The 20,952-nt window shown below is 52.1% G+C and overlaps 1 protein-coding gene across 3 annotated transcripts in view; it reads right to left on the bottom strand.

Annotated features, from left to right (window-relative positions):
- The window catches only part of Hip1 (huntingtin interacting protein 1), a 131,018-nt gene that overhangs the window by 25,308 nt on the left and 84,758 nt on the right, over positions 1-20,952 (bottom strand). For all 3 annotated transcript variants that reach the window (XM_026396852.2, XM_026396851.2, XM_077802279.1), the window contains exons 3-9: positions 17,660-17,802; positions 17,383-17,439; positions 12,470-12,550; positions 8,139-8,215; positions 7,548-7,609; positions 3,834-3,974; positions 1,194-1,251 (exon numbers count right to left, since the gene is read on the bottom strand). In XM_026396852.2, the coding sequence (XP_026252637.1) occupies positions 1,194-1,251; positions 3,834-3,974; positions 7,548-7,609; positions 8,139-8,215; positions 12,470-12,550; positions 17,383-17,439; positions 17,660-17,802 (619 nt within the window). The remainder of the gene's footprint in view (positions 1-1,193; positions 1,252-3,833; positions 3,975-7,547; positions 7,610-8,138; positions 8,216-12,469; positions 12,551-17,382; positions 17,440-17,659; positions 17,803-20,952) is intronic.

Raw genomic sequence — 20,952 nt, forward strand, 5'->3', positions numbered from 1 at the left:
AAAGAATGCCGTTGGCCATCTGTGGACAGAGGCCTCTGAAACCATGAGCCTCCAAATAGACTCTTCTTCCTCTATTTGTTCTCCTCAGGTCTTTTGGTCGCAGCAGTGACAAAGCTGACTCAGACACTGTTTCCCAGCGCTGGTCAGGCACTGGGGACAGAGCGCTGGTGCAGAGGGTCCAAAAGGAGGGAAGCCACACCAAGAACTCGAGGGAAACAAAAGAGTGAGAACTTGGGGTGGAGAGAGGCTGGAAAAACAGGGTTCAGGGAGGAAAGTCGGGAGTGAACGAGGGGGCTGGGGATGGCCTTCCTGAGGAGGTGACAAAAGATGCAAGGAGAGGAAACAAGCACTGAGGCCCTCGTGGGCTTAGGAGCTGGGCGTGTCCCTCGGACTATAGACCCAGAGGGGCCGGAGCACGTGAGGAACGGGGAGGAGGTCCGAGATGGCAGGCAGGGCTGGGTCTCGCACAGCCTTGCAGACCACAAAGAAGGACTCAGGCTGTACTCTAATGTAGGCAGAGCCATGGGAAGCTCTTGAGCAAGAGAGATGTTGGACATACTGTTCCATCTGCAGGCGAGGCCTGGATTACAGAGGGGGGTGGAGTCTAGGGAGTCTGCAGGCCAGAGGGTCCTGGCGGGAGGCCCTGGTGGCTGATGCACTTGTGGATGGAGCTAGAAGTTATCTGAGTGTCAGCAGAAGTCAACGGTGGACTGGACGTGGGGCAACGTGAGGATACGTGAGTTCCAGGTCTAAATGGACAGTAGCAGTGTTTACTGAGACAGAAAAGCCTGGGAAGAAGGTTTTTTTTTTTTTTTGGAGAAAACCTTGAGTTCAGTTAAAGATTTAAAATTTCAATCTGGTATCTAGGTGTCACATCAAGTATGTGAGATTGGAATTTAGATCTAAGATACATGTGTTTAGGAGCTGTCTGTGTAAAGGGGGTCAGAGCAGGTGACCTAAGGACAGGACAGAGAGATGGAGTCCTGGCATAGGGCAGGTGAATCTCCCTCTTCCAGGGGATTTAGCAGGGTCCAGTAGGTGTGCTGCTGTCCTAGCTATTTCCTGTCATTTTATCTCCCTAGAACGCAGGCCCCACTGCCCCTCACGTATTTCACAGTGTGCACATGCTCGGCCTGGATCCATCTTACGGCGGGTTTTGATTTGCCTCCACTCCTGTTATTAGAGCCACTTACTTTGTGAACTGCTCCATGAAGCGGTCTCGGTGGCCCTGCAGGGTGTCAGCTGGGAGACCTGGAGGAGAGTGGAAGGAGTGTAAGGGGGCAGGCAGGTCACATGGGCTCCGGATGGAAGGGTGGTCATCCTGGGGCCACTTCTGGTCTGTGACCAAGGGAGCCCCACAGGAGTGTGGGGACCCTCATCCTCCAAATCTTCCCACTTCCAATTTGGTCTAGAAGGATGAGCCATTCTGGGCCCAGTGTGAGGAGGCTGACCACAGAAGCAGCATTGACCTGGCCCAGCCCTGGCGTTGGACCAGGGCAGATATGGCACACACTTGATCACCAGTGTAACTTGTGTGACTCTGTACAAGCAGCTACCTCTCAGGGACAGCTTCCCCATCACGAAGCCACCTTCACCTTCAAGACTGTGGGAGTCTGTGTGATTCAGCTACAGACCACAACTCAGTTTTCAGTCTATTTTTAAAAATCTCAATTTTAGTCATTTTTGAATGGGTGGGACATTCACTGGGTGTGAGCACATATCAGGCATGATCCATCGAGAGGACCAAAGCGGACAGTGCACAGAAAAGTCAGTCTGCCTCCATGGGCTTCCTCCCAAGAGCACTTGGTCCTAGGACCCCAGTCACATCATGGTAAAATAAAAATAAAAATAAAATAAAAAATAAAAAAGGAATTGAGGGTCATTCTCCAAAAAATCTCACTAGCACTCAACATGTCAAGGTCCTCAAAGACAAAGAGACTGAGAAATTATCACAGCTGAGAAAAGCCCCGGGACACTAGATGGCTCCGTGTTATGTAGTGTCCCAGATGGGAATCCGGACCAGGAGAGGGACCCTGGGTACCAACTGGAAATCTGAGAAAGCATGACCTCAGTTAATAAGGTATTGATAGTGGTTCATGAGTTGTGAAAGGTGCATCCCGCTAACATGGGGATAGCAGGGGAAGCTGGGTATGAGGTCAACGGGAATCCTCTATACTGTCTTGATGACTTTTCTAGAGTTCTAAGTAAACATGTCTTACATTAAAGTATAGAGAAGTCAAGTGTCTGCAAGCTGAAAATCAGAAATGCAAAACGCTTCCAAAATGAAGTGACCTGAAATCCAAAGCCCTCTGAGGACCGCCGGGTCTCAGATCAAGGATGTTGGTAGTCCATGCCAATGTTCCAAAATCCGAGAAATTCCGAAACCTGAAACACTTCTGGATGGAGCATTCTGTATAAGGGATGCTCGACCTGTGTCTTCCCATGTCCCTACTTCTCTCCTCAGCCACCCAGTTCCCCTGCACGTCCAAGTGGGTCTCACACATTGCCCTGCCTTTAGAGATCTTTGAACCCCAATAATTACTTGCCTGTTCTCCTATCTCACAGCTCTATAAGAACCTTGTGAGGTTGTGTTGTGCGACGTATTTTACAGCATCGTAGAGATGATTACAAGCTCACGGGCACTGGCGCTGCCAAGCAACATCTCCCTTCTCCTCTTGGGATCTGATTGACCCTGGGCTCCCTTCAGATTTGGTCCACAGCCTTTCTGATCCCAGAAGAGAAAATTCAATCTCCCTCCCAGGAAACCACCCTGAATTCCTCCGCGTGCTACTATTCTCTGACCCTGTCCTAACAATTGGACTCCGTGCTTGTTGGTGACCACAGTTAGGGATCATCCTTGTCCCACACTTCTAAAATGTGGTCTTTTGTGACATAAAACCCCAGGCCCATGACACTTTGCTGGTGTCCGTGCACATGGAGACTTTTCTTGGTTTTCCATCACGCACAGACTTTTTTATACAATCCTTCATGGTGGCCACCCTGCAGTGGGGCGCAAGTGCCACAGGATTACATAGGGACCTGCATTTAACGGTGCAGATCTGAACCCTGCTGGAGACCCCCTAAAGCAGAGTGAGCCTGGCACAGACACAGTTTCAAACAAGAAACACACAGGGAGGGTGCAGCTTGGTGGTGGAGCAAGAGCTCAGCATGTGAGAAGCCCTGGGTTCCATGACCGTCACCGCAAACCAACCACCAGCACACAGAAGCATGGAGGTCACAAGAACAGTAGCTTCCAAACTATGCTTTGCCAAGGGCATGCCAGGGATATGCAGCAGGCGAGGGACAGCCCTCCATTTAGGTGAGCAGCTCCGTTCTACATATTTCTCCATAAAATTCCATCTGTACAAAGGATGATGTCATTAATGGTTTGGACATTGCTGCCTTGGCTCATATGGGCCAGAGATATGGTCCTTGTGTAGGTCCTAGAATACCTAATGTCCTTGAGGAATAGAGACACAGCACAGATGGAGATGAACCATCCTGGGACACAGCAATGGCTTGCTAGGAGCTGTACTCGGCCCATCGTAATTTAGACCCCTGTTCTTCCATTTTCCATTCTCTTTTTTTCTTTCTGGTGGTACTGAGGATGGGACCCTGGCACTCCCCTGTGCTGGGCAAGCACCCTACCACTGAGCTACATCCCTAGCCCCTTCCATTCTCTTGATGGCCAGGAGCTCCAGGCACTTTTGAAACAGAAGCAGAGCCAAGGGCATGCAGCTGGGCTGTGGTCCCCAGGGACCTCCCTAGGGGACGTGCTATGAGGCACCTCCCCGCCCGAGGCTCACAGAGAAAGATCCCGCGGGTGTACTCACATGAGTGGAGTTTGAAGAGGAGCTTGACGGTGTAGTCATAGAGGTGGCTGCAGTCCAGGATGACCTGGATCAGCGGGGCGAGGCGGCACTGCCCTGCAGTGGTCACTGACACCGAGCGGGACATGTCCAGGGAGTTGAACACTGGAAATAAAAGGGGGAGAAAGCAACAGGATGAGGCAATGGCAGGTGGCAGAGAGGCAGAGAGGCAGAGGAGGGCCCAGCACGCAGCAAGGGCTGACTGGGTGGGCATCACTCCAGCTGACTCACTTAGCCCTTGCAGCACAGAGAGGGTGTCCCTGTCATTAGGGGAACCTCCATTGCTGGAAAGCCAAGGTGTCATGCTGAGAGTTAAAGATGCACCAGAGAGCCCACGTGGCCACCCGCAGCTAGGCCAGGTGCCTCTGCCCCCGATGGCCAAGATGCCTGGTGTGCAATGAACAGGCTCCGCTTTGTGCAGAGCCCCGTGACAGCCTTGAAAGACGAGATCTGCTCATCCCTGGAGAGCTCCTGGGACGCCCAGGAATCCCTTCTTCCCATCGCTGAGGAGCCTCCTAGTTCTACCCCAAGTCAGATCAGAAAGGCACAGCTAGTATTTCAGCTCATGTCAGGCCCAATGGGGAGACGGGTCACTATGCCGGGGAGCTCTCAGGTCCCTGGGGCCTCAGAACCTGAAAGGAGCTGACCAATCAGGCCGAGTCGCTTGCATGTGAACTTGGCCTGACCACCCTGGCCTTCGGAAGTGCCGCAGGCCTGGTGGTTGGCGGTAGCCAGCAAGGGCAGAATGCGCCCAGCGGGGATCAGAAAGTGAAGGAGGGAATCTTTCGGCTGTGGCTTCCCAGTGGCTCGCCTCAGGGGTTCTCAGGCCATTTCAAAGGGAGACACTGGAGGGCACAGACGCACCAAGCAAGGGTCTGGGGGGCAGGATGGACCACGGGGTCAAAAGCTCATCGGGGTCATGGGGGGCCATCAGCAGACGTGCTGCCCTCGACTCCCCCGAGTTCTGGAGAGGAAGCTGCTCCCCCACTTTCTGTTCCAGAGATCCCTCCATATTTATGCCCAAGTTCCTGACCCAGGAACTGAATGCCTGGCTGCAGGTCCTCAGCTCGCCCCCTGGCCTGGTGGTTTTCCTTCCTGCCCAGGCTGCGCATGTCCCTGGAGGTGCTAGCCATGGCAGAAACGGACGTGACTTTCCCTGCAGCTCCACAGAGCGTGGCCCTGCCCAGAGCCCTGCGTGCTCTTCCTCCTCCGACTGCACGAATCCCTGGTAACAGGGTTAGTTTGGCAAATGGAAAAAAAAAAAAAATCCCCAACTGTTCTAATTAGCAGGCAGCTTTTCTTCTTGACACAAATTACAAGCAGCTGCCATTGCAAGGAAGCCATCCTCAGGCTCCACTCTGGCAAGTACCCACAGCAGGTCCCTCTCTGGGGCTGCCCGCTGCCTTCTTGAGGCCTCCTGAGATGGCCCTTGGTGCCCAGCACCACCCACAGCAGTGTAAGTGTGGATGAGGATGAGTGCTCAATCTCTCTGGGCCTCCAGAGGCTTTGATGAAGCCCAACGATGCCAAGCGCACGCCTCACAGGGTCTTGTAATGTGCAGCGGCTCTTGGCTTTGACGCTGCCTGCAAGTCCCCATGCCCCTATTCTGTGTCAGCTGGTCTGGGCTAGGGTGGGGGCAATGGTGGTTTTCAAAAGCCTCCTGGGTGAATCTAACAGGCGACCAAGGTTGAAAACTGACTGCTGGCCTGGGGTGTCAGAACCCCTGGGGCAGATAGAATTCCACAATGACAGAAACGCTCTGGCTGTACCATCCAATACGCAGCCACATATGGCCACACCAAACATGCCTAAAGTATGGCTTGTGCAACTGAGGACTTGACTTTGAAATGTTATTTAACTGTAACCAGTTTAAATACAAATGCTTCTCAGCTTAGGGTGGGGTTACATCCTGATCAGCTTAAAACACAGTAAGTTGGCACTGTGACTGCACCCGACCCATCAACATCGCAACTCAGCCAGGCAGCCGGGAGTGCTCGGGACACTCACAGGAGCCTCAACTGGGCAAAATCATCTAACACAGAGCCCATTTGATATGAAAGTGCTGCATATCTCATGTAATTTATTGAAGAGCTGTTAATTTCAGGTATTTTGTGATAGTGGAGAAAAGCTGACTAACAAAGCCACACTCAAATCTTGCATGTTCTAAGCCCAGTGCAGTGGCCTGTAATCCCGTCACTTGGGAGGCTGAGGCAGGAAGATCATAAACAAATTCAAGGACAGCCTCAGAAGCAACTTAGTGAGGCCATTTCTCACAGTAAAGACTAAAGAGGGCTGGCGGTGTGGCTCAGTGGTTAAACACCTCTGGGTTCAATCCCTTCAATCCCTAAAACCAAACAATAAATAAACACATAAAAATAAAAAATAAGTCTTGCACATTCAAAAGCCAAAGGTAAATGAGTTTTGAATCACCTGTCTGGGTCCTTCCCTCCTGAAGCTAAATAATCATTAGCCACAGCAATTAATACTTGTTCATGTACCTTTACGCAAATAGTTACGGAGCATATAAAAATTACTACTGAGGGCTGGGTTTGTGGCTCAGAGGTACAGCGCTTGCCTAGTATGTGTGAGGCCCTGGATTCGATCCTCATCACCACATAAAAAATAAATAAATAAATAAATGAATAAATAAATAAAAATAAAGGTATTGTGTCCCACTATAACTAAAAAATGAATATTAAAAAAAAATACTACTGAGTCCATCTACAGCACTTCCCTCCCTGACTGGGAGTGGCTTAGGGTGGGGATGACACTCCCTAGTAGGTGTTTTGTTTTTAGGCCTCTGCCCACTTCACAGAGGGCCCTGCTCAAATACGTTGCCAGGAGGTTGCTTCCTTCATTTCCCACATCCTGTGCTGAGCTGACTGGTCAAAGCATCACAGACTCTCAGACCCGTCACAGGCTTAGACCAGCGCTGGGACACAACAGGACACTGGGACGCATATGCTGCACAGATGAGCTCACTGAAGGGAGCAGACTTCAGGTGAGTCAAAGCCCTACATGCCCACTGGCTGAAAAGGCCACCAAGCCCGAGCGAGAATGCCTGTCCTCTGTCAGTCACCTGCTGAGAACCAGCTCAAATCTTAGCACATTATCCTCTGTCTCCCAGGGAAAGGAGCCCGGCTGGGAGGTGAGGGGGACAGAGACACCCAGAGGAGGGAGGTGCTAGCAGCTGAGGGTCTGGGGGTCCCAGAACTCTGGGCAGGGTGGTCAGCTGCCCCCAGTAGCAGAGCAGGATGTCCTGGGTGACAATCTAGCTTGACCCACTTTTCCCAATGGCTGCCAGTTAAACAGCAGACACAAGGCCTCCTCCTGGGAAGGAATCACCTGGGTCACAGCCTATCTCTGATGGCAGATGGATAGGGCCAAAGGACAGCAGGGCTGTGGCCACAGTCCACTGGCTGTCAGAGAGTAAGACCTGTCTTTGGGGTCTTGGTGGCCTGGACTTTAGGAGGGAGGCCAGCAGCATGTTTTTCTGCTCTGATGTGACATCACTGGCTTCAAATCCACAGAAGAACTTCAGCCCCTCCCTGAATTAAGAGCACAGAGACATGTGACCTGTGACAGGGAGACAAGGGCTGGCCCCAGGTCCAGGAGGACAACCAAGCTGGGAATCAGGTCACTTGGAGAGCCCTGTCAGATGGAAGGGCAGAGACTCACCAGTCTGGAAGAGGTTCAGTTCACACTCCAGGTAGTCAAACATCTCCACTGTTAGCTGAAAACTGACCCAAGAAGAAAGAGAACTTAGGTTCCAATCTTTGTGGGTGTGGAGGAGCCCAGGGCCTGGTGTGTGCTGGGCGCAGGCTTCACCGCTGAGCTACACCCCAGCCCCTAAGGCCAGTCTTTGACCTACCCACCCCCAGCTCCTGCCCCCACCCCAAGGCACAAACATGAGCACCAGTGCAAACGCTCACGCACACGCCCAGCCACAACCTCAGCTCTCGCCCGAGTGGGCATTCAGGCCATTTGAAGATGAAGAAGGACAGAGAGTCCACAGTGACATGGGGAAGGGGAAGGACGGGTGCCTCGCCAGGCTGGGAGGTGAGGGTGAGGCAGAGGGGGGCCGCAAGGGGCGCCAGCCGGTGGCTCTGGATGGCACGCGGGAGGAAGGGGCCATCAGGACGTCACCCAGGGGCTTTACCTCACCCCAGCCTCTGCCCCTAGCATCAGGCCCTCTGTGACCCTAATGGGAAGTGACAAAGGACAAATGCGGTCGCCTCCTGGGCCCAGGGCATGGGGACTGCCCCTTACAAGTTGTTGACGTCACTTTCTCCAGCCTCGTCCAGCTGTCGGTCGCTCATCTGAAGGTTGCACGGGAACCTGGGGTTCTGGGAGGGAGGTGGGAACCAAGTCAGAGGATGGTGGCGTCTCCCCAAGGCCAACAGAGCCAGCGTCAAGGAGCCCTCCTGGGATGTGACCCCACACACAGACACCTTGACAGGCTCCGAGACACCAAGCACCCACTCCACCCTCCTGAATGAGGGGAGGGCTCCTCCCCGCATTCTGTGCTCTGGAACATTCCATGCACGCTCTCCCATGAAACCCTGCATATGGGCGCTTGCTGTCAATCATCCATTTGCGGGGAAGGAGTATTTATTCATCCCTGACTTTTCTGACCCCAAGCCAGGCTTCCTGCTGTCCTTGCCATTTCCTGGGGCTGCTGCTCTCCGTTCAGGGATGTACAGCATCCTCTTCCCTGCCTGTAAAAACCCTCAGTAGTGAAATAAACTTGACGGCAGGAAGATATAGGCAGCCCCAAAGTCGAGAGAAATCCTTCTCCTACCATGGGGTCTGTCTAGAGTGGACGGACCTGGAGAGCAAGGGGAACAGGCCAGAGAGATGGGGGGCCACCTCACCAAGGGGCTTCTAAGTTCCAGAGCCAAGACTTCAGGCTGCTAAGATGGGGACCTGAGATGAAGGAGGCGGGGCTGGGAGTCCCTCCTTTTTGCCTTCTCTCACCCTGGAGTTCTCAGCAATGGTCCTCCTAGTGTGGTCCCATCCCCAGAGGCTGGGGCGAGGCCCAGTGCTCTGTGTTTCCTTAGCCTCAGGTGACTGAATGGGCGGGAGTGACAGGTGGGGAGAGGCCTGGGCGGAGGTGCAAGGGGCTAGCCACCTGCCAGACCCTACAAGGTCTGGATAAACTTCCTCAATCTTCATGACGGCCTGTGAGGCAGAAACAGTGATTTCCGTTTTAGAACCGAGGAAACTGGGACTCATCCGGGATTCTCTCAGGCCAGGAGCAGAAGCCCCCACTAATACACTCCAGGTCAGCTCTGGGCTGCTCTGGGTGCAGGGGACACAGGGCAGGGATCGAGCAAGGTGGGTGGGGCTGTAGGTACAGGCAGGGAGCAGAGTCAGAGCTTGTGCAGGGTCTTGTCTCAGAGAGACCTGAACAGAGTCCAGAGCATGAGTCCCCCGGAGAAGGCTCAGCGCTGCCGTTTCTGTGGGTCCAGGCGCTCTCAGGCAGGGGACTTCTTCACAACTGACCCTATTTCAGCCACGCAATCACCTGACTGTGCCAGGCACTCAGCCCCACTTAACCTTAAAACCCTGAGCTTGGGGCTGGGAGGGGCTCAGCGGTAGGGCATTTGCCTGGCATGCGCAAAGCCCTGGGTGCCATCCCCAGCATGACAACCAACCAACCCCGAAGGGCACGTCAACTGTTTTGATGGCTTGCTTGCGGGTGCCCCACATCTCCACTCTCCATCTTTCCCCTCCTGCCAGAAAGACCCAGCTTGCAGCCACTGCAGGACGGGGCTGCCAAGGGCCAGGCAAGCCCGGGCCAGACGGGACAGCAGGGCTGGATTGCAAGTGCTGGCTCTGGCTCCTACCCCCTGCGTTCCGTGGCACAGTCACAATATGCCGTCTCCTGCCAGGAAATCCCCACTGCGGCCTCGGCTTCCAGGCTGCGCAGTGCCAAGGCCCCCGAGACAGGCCTGGGTTTGCTTCCAGGGCTCCTCGGGGCACTGCCACCATCCTCGATGGCGGGGGCCAGCACGCAGGGCTCTCAGGCTGGTCGCCTCTCCTTTCCCACGGTGCTACCCACATATCTGTCTTCCAACCTGCTGCTCTTCTAGAACTTCAGGGACTCCTCCGCTTCAACCGCCCCCGTCCACGAGGACACCGTGCCTTCCTCAGCCCCACTGACCAGGGCTGGGCTCTGTGCTCAGCCCTCCCAGGTCCCCAAGTGGCTCTACTCCACACTAAAGGGCTCTTGGTTTTCGATTATCCCGGTACTCACCCTAGTCCCTGGCACCTGGGTCAGAGCAGTCCCATGTGCCGAGTCCTGCACGCTGCCATATGACCCTTGACCACCTCAATTCCAATCCCTGTGACTCCACCCATCTGTCAGGACCAGCCATGACCTAGAACCGCCCCCTACCGACTCCTCCCTCGCAGACCCTCCCTCACTCTGGCTGCAACATCCAGGTCCCGGCCCTGCTGTCCTCTCCTGCCCTCATGTCCAGCTGGTTCTCCTGCTCTGTCTCAGGGACATCCCACTCTGACATGCTCGCTCTCCTCCTGGCCTCTCTGGCCCCCTCTGGACATCAGGACTGGAGCCCTGTTCCCTCCTCACATGCTGTGTACTAGGACCAACTTGGAGAGACCCTCTCCTCACTTAGGCCGGCCCCTCCTAAGGGGTCAGATCCCATCTAGGCTTTGGTTCACTCTCTCGTTCAGCAAGTCTCACTGGGCACGGTTCTGGGACAGAAGCTCAGGGGACTCCAGGAGGTGGACACCTGTCCTCTGCACTCCACGAAGCCCCCAGTCCAGAGCCCCCCTGGGTTCTGCCGTTCTCTTCGCTTCAGGGATTGAACCCATCCCCAGCCCTTTGTTGTATTTTATTTAGAGACAGGGTCTCGCTGAGTTGATAGGGCCTTGATAAACTGCTGAGGCTGGCTTTGAACTCATGATCCTCCTGCCTCAGCCTCCCAAACTGCTGAGCTTACAGGCATGCAACCCCAGCGCCTGGCCTGGTTCTGCTCTTGGTGACTTTCCCCCTCTGCCCTCCTGCAGCCTGGCCTCTCTTCATGTGACCCAGCTCTTCCTCACTGTCCCCCTCCCAATTTTCAGGCAGCCCCCGCCACTCTGTCAGTTCTAGGGGCCATGTCCCAATTCTGGTCCTCATCGGCAGCCACGTGGACAGCTGGGGTCTTTTTTTCAAGTCTACCTTACACAAGGCCCCAGGAAGGACACCCTACAATGTGCAGATGACCCTTTATAGCCAGGTCTCCCCTGGGTGTGGAGCAGTCCAAGGAACTGCCCAGGTGGGTGCCGAGGCCTCAGGGGCTGGGATGGCCTTCCGCAGCTGCCTGGTCCCTGGTCCCTGGTCCTGTGCTGTCCTGCCCACATTTCATCCTGACGCAGGTCTGCTGCAGGTTCACAGGGACACCAAGTTGTTCCAGGCCTGTGTCCCTGGGTCTCCAGGCTCACTCTGCCTCGAGTACCCGGCTGCTCTCCTGCTGGGTCACCTAAGTACCCAGTTTGTGGCAGACTGGGGTCTTGGGGACGGAGTTTTGTTGCAGGAGGGCAGGGTTAGGCCAGCCCCAGCAGCCCCACTGCAGCGCCTACCACCAGCCCTCGCCAGCACTGACTGCAGAGAAGCACCCAGCCAGGTCCTCCCAGGATTCCTGACCACAGAGAACACTAGAGCCAAGGAGCCGCTGCTGCTGTGCCTGGCCACACAGCTGGGAGGTGATGTGTGCTGTAGCGGAGAACCCAGCACTCCAGACAGAGCTCAGCTTACTGCCCACGGCCACTGTTCCCTGTCCCCATCCCCATGCATTGGTGCTGCCTCCTGCTCTCTCCACTCTAGTCTTACTGCTCACAAGTTCTCCACCTCGGTCACCTGCCCTAGCAAACTGGGAGACTGCACACGTGGGGACACGATATTGCCCTTCTCTCTTCAGGGCCCGACCTGTTCTGGCCCATGGCAGCCCCCGAGGTGTCCAATAGGCCTAGTTCACATTTCTGCTCCATCTCCCCAGGACATGGCCACGCCCATTGTCACGCTGCCGTGGGGACACGGCAGGTTTAAGAGAGTGGCACAGTACACATGGGTCGACGCTGCCCCTCGAGCGCATGGGGACCACAGGGATAGGCACCAGAGGAGGTTCCCCTTCCTCTCCAGCTCCCCAGCTGCTTCCTCTCCCACCTGGTGGCCACTCTGCTCCCACCACCTGTCTGCCCCTGACCCGCCTCCAAGGCCCGCCCTCCCACGCTGTGGCTTCCTATTTCAGGTGCCCTCCGCAGGCCCCTATGGTCCTCAGGAGCACCTGACTTGGCTTCCCTGATGCACCTCTGCACACAGCTCTGCACCTATGAAGATTCTGCAGGGAGCCTGCAGTGGGGAAATGTGGGACCACTGCTTCCTAACATCTCACAAGCAAGCAGATGGACGGGCCTCCTCCTGTGCAAAACGGGGAACAAAAGGGAAGAGGACACAGTGCCTCGTTCCCTGTCACACCCCAAGGCCTGACGGTGGCAGCCCTATCGACCACCTTTCTCTCACAAAGCATGGAGGCACAATGTTGTGCCCACAACATTCCCTGACGCGAGCAGGAGGGCCCAGCAGGACTCACCTTGGTGTGGAACTCCATCTTGGTTCTCAGCAGTTTGAGGTAGATGCTGCAGAGCTGTCCATAGCCCTCGCTCAGGTGACCCTTCCAGGAAGAGGCAAGAGAGCAGAGGGTTAGCACCGGGCACACTGGGGGAAGCCTGAAGCCAGGGCTTCTAGGGTAAAGAATCTCTTTCTCTGACTATGAAAATAACAGACGTCTATGGCAGAAAAATTTAGAAAATATATAAAAGCATGTATACAAATACATTGGTTTTTTTTTTTTTTCCACTCTGGGGATTGAACCCAGAGATGCTCTACCACTGAGCCACATCCCTAGTCCCTATCATTCTTTCTGTGTTCAGACAGGGTCTCACTAGATTGCTTAGAGCCTTGCTAAATTGCTGAGGCTGGCCTTTAACTTGCAATCCTTCTGTCTTAGCTTCCTGAGTCACTAGGAGTACTGGTATGTGCCACTGCACCCAGCCTCAATTTTTTTTTTCACATAATACTGCGGTTTCACCCCATTTTTCTTTTGTATGATCATTTTCAGTGACTGCCTAGTACGTTATACATATGTACTATCATTTATTGAACAAACTCGATGTTTGAAGTAGTTGAAGCCAATTCAAAAGAGCTGAAATGTGTGCTGTTATAAATTATGCTTCAGTGAACATTTTTTTTTTTTTACACTATGATCTCATTTATTTATTTTTGAGGCAGGGTGACATCACCCAGGGTGGTCTCAAGCAAACCTCCTGTCTTGGCCTCCCAAACAGCTGGGACAAGAGATGTGTACCACCGGCCCCGTTTGCCATACAATACAAAATGTGAGGACTTCCTTTGGGTAAATTCTGGATAAGGATTTTCATGAAAGGATTTTAAGTCTCCACTTAGCAATCTCTCAGCAGTCTAGCCATAGGCTATGTCTTTCCTTCAGTCTTTCTGAGCACAGTAAAGTTGCTCTGGGAAGAAGCTGAATTAGCAGAGTGATGCTGGCCACTCCCGGTTATCTGCAAACTAAAACTGAATAGCTGTGGCCCCCGCACGAGTTCTGACTCCAACATTTTCTTTCAAGGGTGCTCAGAATAAAGGACCTTCCCTGAAATGCACCTGAAAGGGCCTCCAAGGGCCAGGAGGGCCCAGAGGAGTTGACAAGTCACCGTCAATGTCAGAGATGGCAGCACTTACATGACCTAATCTCTTAGGAACACTTCACACTTCATCAATTCAATTTTTTAAAAAGATTTCTTTTTCTTTTTAGTTGTTGGCTCTTTATTTTATTTTTATGTGGTGCTGAGAATTGAACCCAGTGCCTCACATGTACCAGGCAGGTGCTCTACCTGTGAGCCCCAGCCCAGACATTTCATTAATTTTCATGTAATGTTTATTCATTTTGGAAAGATGGGAAATTACTGGAAAGTAGAAAAAGAAGCAAAAATATTCTGTCAGAGATGCTTTAACATGAAAATGCACAAGAACCAGAAAGTAAAGCTGGTTCCAACTTCCAGAAACTCTTAGTTCAGGGGAAGAGACGGAAGGGCATGACAGAAGGCCTCAGGGATCCCAGGCTGGGTAACCAGGCAGCCGAGTACCAGGGTGACCTCTCATTGAAAACCACCGAAAATATGGGCAAAGCATTAAAACCTTCTTTTTGAAGGTAAACAGCTGGGGTGGAAGGGGGTAGCTGGACGGACACACACACACACACACACACACACACACACACACACACAGTGACTAGCACTGAGGCGGTCCTCTCTGTGAATCGTAAAGAAAACCCTGGCCACAAAGCCTTGCTGTGATCAGAGGGAAGGAAAATCCACTACTGGGGATTGGATTCCTCAAGGGCTCTTCCCAGAACTCACAAAACCTGAAGCTGAGAATTGAATTTACAATGATCTCAGTGGGAGCAAATAACCAGCTCTCTCTGGAGGAAGCTGCCTTTGTTATTGACTTCAAAGAATTTTCACAAATAAGACTGCAAGGAAAATGAGTACCTTGCCATGGAAAATAGCTAAGCACTAACAAAAAATATATGTCATGTGCAAAATCTACCAAAAATGCCATTTGGCAGGAACAGATCTCTGAGGACTTCAGAAAACGGAATCATGAAAAGTGAGATATGAAATGAGCGCGCCTAAGACGTCTAAGAAGTAACAGGGTCCACGCTGGGCCAGGGAGACCATAAAGGGCACCCAGCAGAGTTTTCCTGGTTTTGTTTGTTTTTCCCAGCACTGGTGATTGAACCGGTCCTGAACCAGTGGGTGCTTAACACTGAGCCACATCCCCATTTTTACTCTGAGACAGGGTCTCAATAAGTTGCTGAGTCTGGCCTCAAACTTGCAATCCTCCTGCCTTGATTCCCGAGCAGGTGGGATTACAGGCATGCGCCACTGCACCTTACCCAAGCAGATTAAAAAAACAGTATTTCAAGAAATAAAAACCACACTAAAACTGAAAACCTTATGGAGAGGTTTAACAGATTAGCCCAGCTAAAGAGGGAACAGTGCACTGAAATCCAGAGGATGGAATTATCCAGAATGCAGCAGAGACAAATAGGTAAAAAAATTCAAAACAGCAGCTCAGAGACATGGAGAGAGACTGACAGGTTCTAACTGAGGCGCAGAGGAGGACAGAACAGTGCAAGGACAAAGTTTATAACGACATCGAGAACAGTGCAAGGACAAAGTTTATAACGACATCGAGACGTTAACCTGAAGATTAAAGAGGTCCAAAGAATCCAAAATAAATTCACCCTTAAACACGTTCTAAGATCTTAAAAATGGCCAGAGAAAAATCACAGATTAGCTGTGAAGGAGCAACAGTGAGTTTCACAGATGACTTCAAGAAAATAATGGAAGCCAAGAATCATGGAAGGGTAGCTTGAGAAAAAATAACTGTCCCCCTAAAATCCCAAACCCAAAGAAGGTTATCTTCATGAAGGACGCTGAGTCAGGACATTCTCAAAAAGCAAAAATGTATGCCACCAGCAGACTCTCGGGTAGAGAAAGTTCTGAGAGAAATAACTCAGGCAGAAAGTGATCCCAGATGAAAGATCAGAGGTTTACAAAATGAAACAAAGTAAAACAATATGGTATAGGGCTTAAAAAGAAAAACAACCAGAACTAAAATAGCATAAGGGTCGAAGGGTTGTGGCTCAGTGGCAGAGTACTTGCCTAGCACGTGGGAGGCACTGGGTTCAATTTTCACCACCACATATAAATAAAACAAAGGTCCATCAATAACTAAATAAAAATAAATAGTCTTAAGTTCTTTGTATTCCACAGGAAACAGGTGCAGGTATGAAACTGAGACCTCGATCAACTAAACAAGCATTTTTTAATTATTAAAGAACATACCCAGTTATTTAAAAAAGTAGAGGAAAATTTTAACCTCTCAACTAGTAATGAGAGAACCCCAATCAATCCCTAAGAAAGCAACGAATGAGAAAAACAGACTAGGAACAGATGGGACAAAGGGAAGCACAAAGTAAGCTGGGAGAGGAAGTGGCTGAAAGCTAAACTACACTTAGCTCTGAGGCCAAGCGTACGCTTACCTTGAGCACAGCCCAGGGTCCAGTCCACAACATGAACCCCATCCCCCAAGCCCCCAAACATCAACAACAAAAAGTTAGAAAATGCCAATCTAATTATATCTTATATTACAATAAATGTAAATGTACCAAATGTCTAGTTAAAAGACAAAGATTGCCAACTTGAATTAACAACAACAACAAAAAAAAACCACCAAAATCCTTTGTGGCTAGCCTGGGCAACACAGTGAGACCCTATTACCAATAAAATAAAATAAAATCCAACTGAATGCTACCCACAAAGGATAGTCTAAGAAAATGAAAATATTGGAAAGTTGAAAATAAAGGGTGGGGAAAGATATGCCAGGCAAATTCTACCAAAAAGGATAAGGACCTAAGCTTTACATGCCATAGGGAGAGCTTCCTAATATGCACTTGGGAGATCTGGGGGCCACTCTCAGGTTGTTCAGGTAACTCCCCTTGTGACTTCTGGATAAGGGGCTTCCCTCTCTGAGCCTGTATTCCTACACTTAAGATAGGTAAGCTGGACTGTATAATCACTAACATCTTGTGAATGCAGAGAGATACAGATAAGGCTGAGCAAAAAGCTAAAATAGTAGTTCTCAACTGGTGGGTGTAAAAGCGTTTATCAGACTCAACCAGGGAGATTTTTCAAAATGCTGACTCCCTCCCACATATATCCCTTGATCCTCAGAATCCAGAGGGATCTATCTGGGTGTGTATAGAAACATTTTTTTTTTTTTTTTGGTACCAGGGATTGAACTCAAGGGCTCTTAACTACTGAACCATATCCTCAGCCCCTTTTCACATTTTATTTAGAGACAGGGTCTCACTGAGTTCCTTAGGGCTTTGCTAAGTTGCTGGGGCTGGCTTTGAACTCGAGATCCTCCTGCCTCCCGAGCAGGTGGGATTATAGGTGTGTGCCACCGTGCCTGGCTAGAAACACTCTTTCAGTTGATTTTGAGATTGCCACCTACCTCCCCAGTCATGCTAAGCATTGAGAACACTCAGACAGAAAAGAAAAGGCACTAGCAGTAAATTAAATTAAATTAATTAAGAATTAAAAATGCTAATTCCCAACAGAAGGAAAGAAGTAGGAATAGTGGTATGTCCCTGCTAAGGAATGCCAACACCTGGACAGCTTCAAAACATGAGTTCCCTTGGCAAGATAGGCTCCCAGACTTTGGAACTTTCCTGCAGCTTCCTGGTACCCAGGCAAGAGAGTGGACATTGTGGTACTATTTGGGGACACTTGTACCCTGTCCCTGACATTCAGGGAGAAATCGTAAACAAGTTGAAAGAGCCTGAATCTGTCCATCCCATGGTCCTTGCTCTGTAGCCTCTGGAGAAGGAGCAGGTGCAGCTGGCATCTCCAAACTCACCCACATCCTGCTCATGTCACTCAATTCACTTTTGTATCTCAGAGAGTCCTTCAGGACCTGTGGAGGAAAAGAAAGAGCCATGATCGAACAGAAGGGGCAGCCAGAGGACGCTGAGGCTGGGCCCGGGAGGGGAATAAAGCCCCACCGGGAGGCGTCCACCCACCTCTCGTCGGTAACCAAAGGCTGAGAGGAGGGAACCGTGTGGCAGTGGACCAGCTTGTGGCCCAGGCGGTTTACCCCTGGGGTGCCCGGCCTCCCCTGCGCCCCAGGGACTCACGTTTGGATGTCCATCCCGGAGGACCTTGTGGAACACGTGGCAGAACTTCCAGCAGAGCATGGCGTTGCTGGAGAGAGGCAGCCGGTTGACCACAGACCAGAAGGTCTGAGCGCCTTTCTCGTGGTGGGTGCCCAGGATGCATGGTGAAGGGGTCATGGAAAACAAAGGTGCGAGTCCTGCCTCGGAGGCTGCTGGCCACTGTGAAGGGCCAGGCAGCCGCAGAGGCCATGGCCTCCCCACCTGGAGGGACACTGCTGGGCTAAGCCCCCACAGACCTGGACATTCATCTGCCAATACAACGCCTTGTTCTGGTAAGAGGTATTTTATGAGGCAATTTCCCCAGGGATGTGTCTGGAGAGAAGGGGTCAGTTTCTAATTTGCAGAAATCACCCCCTAGGCCATGAGTGGTCCTAGTGGCCCTCCTTGAGTAAGCCAAGTGGGTGGTGGAGCCCTTGGGGAATAACTGTGGCTAACGCAGGGAACCCTGCAGCCTGATTGGCTGATTCTCTGGGGTCCTCTTCTAGGAAGTAGTCCCAACTCCTCACAGATTATGCTCTAAAAGCATTAAAACTTTCTTAGTGGTGGATAAATGTGGAAACCACTCATTCTCCTCAGCAGGGGTGCACGTGCCTGGTGGAGGAGCAAGTTTTGTTTAAAATGCCCTTCCTTAAAACTCCAAGTGCCTCTGGTCCCCCACCTCCTCCACAGACCTCCTGGCCTGTTCAGGGGTGCCCTGGACCTGGGACACCTTGAAACTCCTGCATGTGCAGTCCTGGGGTGGCTCCTCCCTGGACCCAATTCCAAATGCACCTATTGCCTGCAGGCTGCCTGCCACGGTCTGGAGACCAACCTGGCCTGGCCCTGGGTGGTTTTCAGTGTGCGTTGCAGATCTGTCACTAGCAGGCCCTTTCGGAGGCAGGAGAGGACTTCCCAGTGTCTTCTGTGACGTTCACGGTGGCATCACAGACCCAGGAACTGGGCACCACTGACCCTAAGTTCAGCTCTTTTTTTTTTTTTTTTTATAATCGAATCAAGCCTTTATTGAAGCACACTGGTGGCGACTGACCAGAACATAAAGCTATTCCCCTGATCAGCCCTGAACAATTGCAAGGACACTCCTTATAAGCCTGAAAACTGCAAAAGGGATGTTCGGGGGTCTAGCCAATGTAAGCAAGCCAGGTTACAGAAGCGGGAGAGCGCAATCAAGCGGTGGGAAGCCCAACCAATCACAGTTAGCCCAGTCACCCCAGTTACAGAAATGCTCATTGGGCTGTTTCCCCATATGGGCCACCAAATGCCGCAGTCTGGCTGGGCACAATTCACGAGCCACTTATTAAGCAGGAATGAACTTTATTTTTTGAAAGCACACGCCGCACCACGCGAGCTCTTTAGAAATTCCCTCAGAGCCCAACTGCCACCAACGGCTCTCCTGGCCAGCACCTCAACCAAGTTCAGCTCTTGACCCTGAACATGGGCCCTCTTTATCCAGGCTTGGGTAAAAAATGCAGTGCTACTTAGGGCAGGGCACTGTGCCCAGGTCACAGGCTCAATGACTCATGCAGAACGCAGGTCACTGAGCTTCTGAGCTAGAAGGTGCCATTGTGTCCCTGTCCTGGATGAAATTTTCACCTCAAGGGCGGTGGGCTTCCTGTACTTTCAGGTCTGGAGCAGAGAGCAGTTTTCGATGCTGGTATGATCTTTGAAACAGTTTATGAATAGAAACTTTGGGATTCTGTTCAGAGGAGAAGGAAGCAACAAGGAGAGCCGGTGGCTCCCTCCTCTGGCACGGCGGGTGGTGGTCACAGTACCTGAGTGTAGTCTGCCCGAACAGAAGCCAGAGCAGGTAGCGGGCCAGTGGGCACCCGACTTTGAAAGAAGCCAGGAGAATCTTTTGTCGTTCTTTTGTTTTATAGGCATTTTTATGCCCGTGATTGAGTCAGGTACAGAAAGAAAATCTAAGACTCAGTCCAGGCTCATCAGGAGTGGACCCCTCGAGGGGGACAGACTTGCTCCCCATTGAGCTTCCAAGATAAATGACTGTCTGCACAGCATTTCTGAGGTCACAGTTCCTGAGGCTGACTCAGGTGGCACCCAGGACAGCTGATAAAAGACACATGTGTCTCCATCTCCTCCACCAAGCCCATGTACCCCTGCTGAGGGGAATGGGTGGTTCCCACATTTATCCACCATTAAGAAAGCGTCAATCAGAGATTCACAGAATGACAGCACTGGACACTCACCTTCTGGGGTCTTTGGCCAGCTCTTTAGTTTAACTGGGTCTCAAAGTGGGCTGGGGAGCTCCAGAGGGGAGTTGGAGTCTCTTCCAGAGGCCGCCTGCCCCACCCCAGGTAGCCTGCTGTGATGTGCATGGAGTGGCCCTGCCGCAGCAGGCCTGGCCTCCCTCTGCAGAGCCCCAGACCCCAGAAGAGACCCTGATGATGACACCCTGCCCTATGTCAGGCTGGTCACAGGTTCTCTGCAGGCAGGGGTGGGGACAGAGTATGCCCTGAGAGAATCAACTGGCCACTTAAAACGAGGGCCTTCCTTGGTACATTTTTTAATCCTGGTGAGAGAATCTAGCGTGGCACAATAAAGAAGGGGCCTGGGCCTTTCCAAACAGAGGGGAAAGGCAACAGACCCTCCAGTGTCAACTGCTAGAGCACTGGCTTTCACTGAGATTCTAGGAGCCACCCAACTGATAAGTACTGGGCTCCAGGGGTTTTGCTGTATGTTACGCCCCTGGGGACAGTTCTGGGGATGGCCCCAGGGTTAACCACTAAGTTGTTTTTCAGGAACCTGGACGTGGCCTTGTCCAGCTCAAACTGGTTGAAGCCACCAATCCCTTCACCTGGGCCTATGAGAGTGTCCATGAGCGACCTTCTGACTCAGAGGGCCTAAGACTCCACCCATAGAGCACAACACCACCACCATTTTCTGAATGTGCCTCCGACCAGAGCCCTGAGGACTGACTACCATGTGCAGATCACCCTCACTTCCCTTCTGACCCTCAGTCGCCCTGCACGACCCTGTCCCCAGGGGTGGATTCGAGACCTGTTCTCCCTGTTCCACACTCAGCTGTCTTGTGAGCAAACTGCAAAACTCATCCTTCCAGGGATCAGCCCGCCTCGGGTGGGCAGAACCACCCTGTTCAGTAACACTTCTGGGGAAAATGGGCAAGAGCTGGCTGGGCTCACGCAGGACCAGGCTAGAGGCACCCAGCAGGTCCGGGCTCCCCACTCTAGCCCCATCCTAACTTCAACCAATAAAGCTCACTGAGCGGAGCTGGGGCCCCC

Source organism: Urocitellus parryii, chromosome 9 (assembly GCF_045843805.1).
Source record: "Urocitellus parryii isolate mUroPar1 chromosome 9, mUroPar1.hap1, whole genome shotgun sequence".
Classification (NCBI taxonomy): Eukaryota; Metazoa; Chordata; class Mammalia; order Rodentia; family Sciuridae; genus Urocitellus; species Urocitellus parryii.